Genomic DNA, 7,868 nt, shown 5'->3' with positions numbered 1-7,868 from the left:
AGATAGACACCAAATGTTAGACAGTCAATAGGTCGACAGGAATAAACTGTCGACACATTAAAGGTCGACTGGTACAAAAGGTTGCCGTGCATATGGTCGACACATTTTTGTTTTTTTTTCTAACCCTAATCTTCACCCTAACCCTCCCTTTGGTGCCTAACCCTAACCGTCCCTTCTAGTGCCTAACCCTCCGGTAAGTGCCTTACCCTAACCGTCAGGGTAAGTGCCTAACCCTAAAAAAAGAAAAGCGATCATTTTCGCGTCGACCATTATCACGTCGACCTTTTGAATGTCGACAATTTGTACCTGTTGACCTTTAGTGTGTATGCCTTTTAGACCGGATCCCTTTTTATTAGGGTCTGTAATATGTCAGTTCGGCTTTTTATAGGGTACAGGCTGCTTTTCCCAAAATGTGCTGCACTTTTAGCTGGTTTCACCATGCGCACGAATGCTTTTCGCATCTTTTGTAACAGGATAGGGTGAAAAAAAAGGTAGCGCGCATAGACAAAAGACCCGAAAATATTGCAGCAAAACGAATTGTGCGAAAACTTCACCGATGTTAAGTTTTCGCGTCTAATTGAATTCCCCCCTGAATGGATTAGTAGGAGATGAAGATTGATACAGCTTTTATAAAATATACCTATTTATTTTCCTGTCCCTCCTAGGTCTATCATCAAAAATATTTGTGCCACATTTCTTCAGCTACCCTTAAGTACACAACTTGGGCAACACAGATGGCAAGAGGTTAGCATTGCTACATCAATCAATTGCAGAGATCCGTGTGATAGTGCTCAGTTGGGAACATTAATTGTTAGTGGCACATGTGCTGAGATCACATGCCAGTTTTATGTCCCAGAATGCTGTGTAAGTGTCATTCTGGGGATGTAAAACGGGCATGTAAAGTCAGTGGTCAGAGACTGCTACATCACTCTGGGGTGGAGGAAAGGCAGACGAGCAGTTGGAAATCCGTTCTGCACATGTGCAGTATAGATTTTATCTTAAAATGCAGGGAGGAGGGGGAAGGGAGGCAGGGGGAGAAATAGAGGATGGCACAGTCACATGGGATGCGACTGTCTCAGTGAAATCTCATCTGGCTGCGGTCATATCCCAAGCAACCTCGTTAGGTACCTGGTTAATAGTGTTATCTGCACATCCATCTTGTACTTAGCTGTGATCCATGACACAGTGGTATAGAAAGTAGATAACGAATATGAAGTTGTTTGCACAGCATTGCAGAATATGTTGGTGCTACATAAATGAGGCATAATTATAACAGTCTCTCTTTTTATTCTATTGTGACATTAGATTTTCTGGGAGTGCTCTTTTCAAAAGAATACATTTGATATTAGGACGAGGGGTTTGAGTATTAAGGGGCCTATCCTCAAGGCGACCGGAAAGACTGAACGTCTAGCGTTCAGACCTTCAGGTCGCTGAGGTGCGGTGCCCACACTGAACGTCATTCAGGGCAGGAGACCAACCTCCTATCTCTGAACATGCCAAACCTGACGAGCATCAGGTTGACTGGCATGTTCAGAAGATAGTCGGGGACGACAAGGACCCAGCGTGCACGAGCATTGCTTTTCCTTGGGGGCTACCCATTACCCGACTTTGTGAACAATGTGACCAAAACCGCCTGGTTTTGGCCGGATTGTTAACAAAGTCATATAATGGATAGGCCCCTTTATGTTAATGCAAGATTTACAATTTCATCAGCATGAAAATATTTTACTAATAAATAGACATTGTATCAAATACAGGACCCAAATATAGTAGCCAGCAACCGTAGATTACATCCTAAGGTAAGGGAGTTATGCCTTGAATGTTGAACAGCTTTTTTTCAGATGGATCCTCCTGTGGGGAGAAAGGAAATGTGTGTTAGTATCCATTAGTATTATGCTAGCTATTTACAATGAGGTTACAGGTTAATTGTCTGAACCTTGCATAACACATTTGTGACCACAATGATAAGTCTAACTGTACCTATTTAATAGTATATATTTCCAGCACATTACTGTATGTATACATTGATACAGGTTCCAGCTCCTCACTTGTGACCAACATACCATACGGGTGCTCAGAAGATAGATGGACGAAGTCTATCTATTCAAGCAGTGGATTTCAGAAAGCACTAGTGGGCGTCTAAGTACAAATTCTTGCGGGTGCAACTTTTGCACACAACCACCGTGACCAAATTTGCGAGCACCTCTGATTCCAGCCCTATGTTCATAGGTTCTAGCTTATTACAAGTTTTCACAATGGGTCATGGAACTGGGATGACCATCAGTTGGTGAAGCCAACGATGGTCATCCATTGCATAGTTGGTTACCATCGATGGCCACTTTCTATTTTGTCATCGATGGTAACCATACCGATAGCCATCCCTACTACAAATCACTGGGAAATTGGCATGGCACCCATTTTCCCAGCTTTTTGAGCGTGCACAATAAGAAGTCTCTGGGAGAACCGCTGCTGTGTCATTTCCCCAGAGACCTGCACATGCGCAGTAGATGCTGGCACAGCGCTACAGTCTAAAAATGCTTACAGCCTCCCCTGCTGCTGCAGTGCTGGGTAGAGAGGAAGGGGACCCAGACGAAGACTACACACGGGCCCGAAAGTTGGTTTGGGTTTTTTTTTTTGCGTTTACTTTAGCCATGTAGATGTGATATTTCTCTGCATATTTCTTAAATTATCTGTATTGCACCTGTACTCCCATTCCATCTCCCCTTTCCGTTCTGTATCCCTCTAACTGTTCTATAATAAAATAATATTTTATATTTGCACAAAGAGTAAAAGGTTAGAAGCGCTCTAGTTGAGGTACAAGATATGTCTTAAAAAAAAAAAAAATTATAATAAGAGTCTCAGTAGTTGCATGTAAAAAAAAGTCACTTTTTCGTTGTTAGGGTTATTGTAAACAAGTTCCAATCTTGATCCTTCTGTATGGTCTCAAATAACCTGGTCACTCCACTTGGTCTCCACACTATTACCCCTCACGTCAACGGTTCATACAAGACAAACGTGGGGGACACGCATAGTGTAAAACCATAAACATTTATTTCAAATCATAACATGCATAAAAAAATGGTCGCGTACCATCAGGGACCTTTTATGAAAGGCACAATTTACAGCAGGGGGAGTGTGTGAGTGCTGGTAGGACTGGAGTGTTGGTAGTGAATGTGAGCACCAACAACTATCTCCTCTGGGCTTCTGGTATGAACCTACGCACCTGGAGTGGAGCAAGGAACTAGCATAGTGCCTGCAGTCACTAACTGCCCAGAGTCAGGAATTATTTATATGCCTGTGGTTATGGAGTGCCTGGAGCCAGTAAATGGTGTGTACCTGCAGTAATCGGCTGCATGCATCCATGAACATTTATTCCCAGCAGCAACTCCAAATATTCTACTGATGCCTTATAAATCAGTTGTTGATCACAGCATGTTAGAGTGTAACCTTGTTTGCACAGGGCCACATGTACCTTATGTTTAAGTGAGGGCATCAGTATATAAACTAATCAATGTACAGCACTGAATAATACGCTGGTGCTTTATATGGCTACTGCGTCTACATACATTGCCATGATAGCTTGTCATAACATGAGGGATTTTGCTTTGGTGTCATGATTTACTTCTGCTTTCTCCTCATGCGTTTTCCATATTTCAAATTCCAAGAAATAGATTTTGTACAGTAGTGGAGAATGGTGCCTATCTTTCATAATGGTCATGTGACCTAGTGTGTGAATTCTTGTATAAAATAAACAAAAACAAGGGTTGATGTATAAGCACCAAGGAGAGTGGAGAAGTGGACCAGTGCAGAAGTTGCCCATAGCAACCTATCAGCTTTGAGGTAGTATTTTTCAAATACATAATCTTTACACTGCTTGATACATCAACCCCACAGTATGTTACAGTTAAGATGATTACTGCTAAGATGGAGTTATAATGCCAGGAGCTCTCCTAAAACATCTGACTATTCTACCTTTGAAAGAAGGAAATAATGAACTGTGACAACTACTATTTCAGTGAAATTCTGAGGCTATAACATTGTCCCACATTGCATTACAGCTTCATTTAGGAAAATGTGTTGAGGAGAATACATGTAACACTTACATATCATATTTAAAGACTTCCAGTGTGATTTTCTCAGGTGGTGCTGGTAAGTTGGTAACATCTACACCCAGGGTTTTTAAAGCTGCCAATAGAAGAAAAATAAAAATGTTTTATTGATCACAGAAATCCACATCTAATCGAATTGTTTTAAAAATACCTTGGTTTATTTTGTACTTTTTTAGTTATATTTTAAATTAAACCTTAAATATATTTCTAGTAAAGGAGTTATTAGTTCTACTTTTGTACAGACCATAACCAAAATGTCGAAAAAAAATCCATTATGGTAGGAAAGGGACTTTTGCAGGTGTGAAATGTAACCGAGGGAGACAATCACTTTCCCTTAATCCTACATATTTGTTGCCCAGCAGCGAGCACAGAGATACACTGCATACTCATCTATACTCTGCCCGAATGCTTCCCTCATTCCGTTTTTTAGACATTTCCTTTCGTACCACATAAGTATAAATAAAAGCACTTGCAAATATGTTCATCTGTCTCCCATAACAACCAACCATGTAACACTTCTAAATAAAATAATCCTACAATTTAAATCCTGGACACTAGATGTAGAAGAGGTAATATCAGCAATGTGAAGTTTCAAATGCAAGATGACAGAAGTAGAATGACCAGTCATAGAATGGAGGTGAAAGTCAACAGCTATTTTGTATAGATCATTACTTTAACGAGAGAGCTACATGGTCTTGTTGGATAGGGATGCCTGGATTCAGATTTATATGTTTGAATTAATACCCAATCAGAGTTCATATCTGATCTATTCTTTCATGGAAGACTTCTGTGTTAGCTGCTTGTGGTGCATCACAGCATTGTCCTATAGAAAGCTGTAATTCTATGGGTTTATATTATGTGAATTCTAAAAATGGAGAGTTTTTACAACTTGTATAAGTACTGTGGAGTCACCCTAAAGTGATCTTTAGTCTGTATTGTCTCCATAGGGTATTATCATATATTTTGGCTGTGTGCAGAATTCCCTTTGTATCATCTATTCTCTTTCCCTGCCCTTTGTCTCATGTCTGCAACCTCTACAGCAAACAAGTATGTTGTTTTATTTCTATGTATGATTTCCTCTTTATCCTGCCTGTCCAGCACTGCAGACTTTTGTGATGCCTTATATATGACTGATTATGCAGGTGCTAGAAGCAAAACAGATTTTCTATTTCTTAGCAAATAAAACAAATGCAAAACCACTGCGATGATATAACTTTTATCTAGCACCTGCCCCAATATCACAGAGGGTGAGGCCCAAAAACAACAGACATGTTGGTAAATGTTGCAGAAAATGACAATTATCAGCCTGTGCGCTGTCATCTTTCTGACCACATTAACAGTCCCCAGTTATTCTGGATATGGTGACTGGATCTTTTCTTCTTTGGCAACTACCTGATGTCAAATTAAACATTGGTCCTATTATCTTGTGCTTACTCTAAGTGGCAGTATTAGCCCATATGAGACCAACTGAACTACTACAGGCAACAGAAGAGAACATAACATACATGTTATATACAATTATTATTAATTTAGGACAGAACAATGGATATTCTTATTCCTTACACTCAATGTACTGAGTCCTTGTTATATAACCTTGACCTGAAGGGTCCAATATTCCAAAGACAGCATCCACATTAGATTCATCAAAAAGGCATGGATAGTCCACATCTGCCAGCCTGGCAAGCTTCAACTTCTCCAGCTGCATTATGAGAAATTCCCGTGGTCTTTCTGCAAATGGAGGTGTGTAAGATCCAAATAATATAGTGTGAGCAGTCGTGAAGCTATGGTCTTGGGATAGATTGAAAAAAAAAATGTTTTAAATAATTTTTAACTTTATTAATTTTATAGAAGGGGGGGGGGGGAAGTGTGGTGACGTGATTTACTATAGAATATTGCAATTCACAGGCCGTGGGGACATAATGAGGTGATTCACATGGAATCACTCCTATGCCCTGACCACTTCATTGTGGGCAAAACTGGCATGTCTTCCAGATGTCCAATAACCTGCTGGAAAGTGACTTGGCTTCTGACAAAAATGGATCCTAGCTTGTGAGTGTATGTTAGGGAAAACAGACTGTAAGACCAGGGCCGCAACTAGGGGGGGGCTGAGGGGTCATGTGCACCGGGCACCATCCTCCAGCGGCACTGGCCACACACTTCTCTGTGCCGGAGGTCTGCAGATAGAGACCTCCGGCAGTGGTGCGCGCCAGACAGTGAATATCGGCGGAAGATCCCGCCCTCCCTCTCATCGGAAGTTAGGGTAAGCGCTCAGGGGGGAGGAGGGAGGCGGAGAGGGAGGGAGGGGGCGGCAGTGCTGCACAGGGCGCACTGCTGTTTAGCTACGGCGCTGGTAAGACTGTAAGGTCTGATGTGTTTGATTACTTAGAATAACAACTGAGTTCTACTAGGACAGGGGTGGCCAACCTGTCAGAGGCAAAGAGCCAAAAAAAATACCTGTAGCTAAGCCAAAGAGCCAACGTGAAGCATGCGCCGAAGGCGTACGTACAAAAAAGGGTGTGGCCTAGCTGTCACAAGGCCACGCCCTATTTTTGTGCGTACGCCTTTGGTATGATATTTGCAGGAGAGTTTTGGCCCTTATGCAGTGTCCCCTGTAGTTTTGGGCCTTATGTGCCCCCTGTATTTGTACCCCCAGCCCAGTACTTACCTGACCACGCTGGCTCTGTCTCCCGCTGACTCCTCACATTGCGGGTGACGTCACCCGTGTAATGCATCACTGGGAACGCTGCACTCTGAAGTGATCAGAGGCTTCTTTAGTCTCTGCTCGCTTCAGAGACCAGTGTTCCCAGTTCCAGTGGGGGGAGCCGCATCTTAGAAACAAAAGAGCCACGGGTTGGCCACCCCTGTACTAGGAGAAGGCGCCATTCGTTATAATTACTATTACTACTGCTATTGGTAAATACTTTTATTGATTTGATAATTTTTTCTTGTGTAATTTAGTTTCAGAATGAGGACAATAGGTTGGTACAATACGAAAGCCAATAATGCACTTGTACTTTACACTCTTCATGACATAATCCTATAGCATACATTTATTTATACGAACACAGCCATAAAATTCAAAAGGCTTGTGTTAAATGACCATAGCTAACATATGGTCTGGTTCTGTATCGCCATCTGTTGGCCGAACGTAGTAAAGCAGAAACTTTAATATTACTATTGATAACAGTCAGCACTATTATCTAAGCAACATATCCTGATTATGGAGGAATATATATGCACTTAATGCGGACACCACGTCCTCCTGGGCGTATTATGTTCATCCTATCGCCCCTTAATGGTAACAGTAACGTAAGGAGGCAAGACTGAGCTAACAGCACCGCTCCACACACAGAGCACAGGGGCAGGTTACCGGGCCGGTGGAAGAGCAGGAGACTGGTCAGGTTATTCACTAGCTCCGTTATCTTGTGTTCCCGAAGGTAGTCCTCAGCTTCCAGCTCTCTGGCGGACGCCATGTTTGCTCTCAGCGTTCCCCGTTGCGAGGTGACTGAAATACGTCATACACAGTGCGCACAACACAGAGTGTGTCTGACGCCTGAGCCAAAACTGTCCCGAGCCCTGTGTACTGCTGCCTCATAGGCGCCATTTTCTAGGCGACCAACTTTATACGAAACTAAACGCAGAGATATGGCTCTTGGTAATTTGCTGCCTATGGGCTATGTGTAATCATTCATACGTTGTCTCAGTTCAGGAATACTCAGTAGATAATAAGATTTATGTGATGAAGTGTAGTCAGTCTCC

At 42.2% G+C, this 7,868-nt stretch overlaps 1 protein-coding gene across 1 annotated transcript; it reads right to left on the bottom strand.

Moving 5' to 3' along the window:
• Positions 1 to 1,267: 1,267 nt before the first annotated feature.
• Positions 1,268 to 7,668, bottom strand: EFCAB10 (EF-hand calcium binding domain 10). The gene is made up of 4 exons (XM_088480266.1): positions 7,480 to 7,668; positions 5,673 to 5,837; positions 4,104 to 4,185; positions 1,268 to 1,851 (listed from the first exon to the last, which is right to left on the bottom strand). Exons 1-4 carry the CDS (start codon positions 7,580 to 7,582, stop codon positions 1,809 to 1,811), a joined length of 393 nt encoding a protein of 130 aa, XP_088336392.1. The 5' UTR covers positions 7,583 to 7,668; the 3' UTR covers positions 1,268 to 1,808.
• Positions 7,669 to 7,868: the final 200 nt, after the last annotated feature.

Source organism: Taudactylus pleione, unplaced genomic scaffold (assembly GCF_031769625.1).
Source record: "Taudactylus pleione unplaced genomic scaffold, aTauple2 ptg000251l, whole genome shotgun sequence".
In the NCBI taxonomy this organism is placed as follows: Eukaryota; Metazoa; Chordata; class Amphibia; order Anura; family Myobatrachidae; genus Taudactylus; species Taudactylus pleione.
Note: the sequence above shows the minus strand (reverse complement) of the source record. Positions and strands in the feature narration are given on the sequence as shown.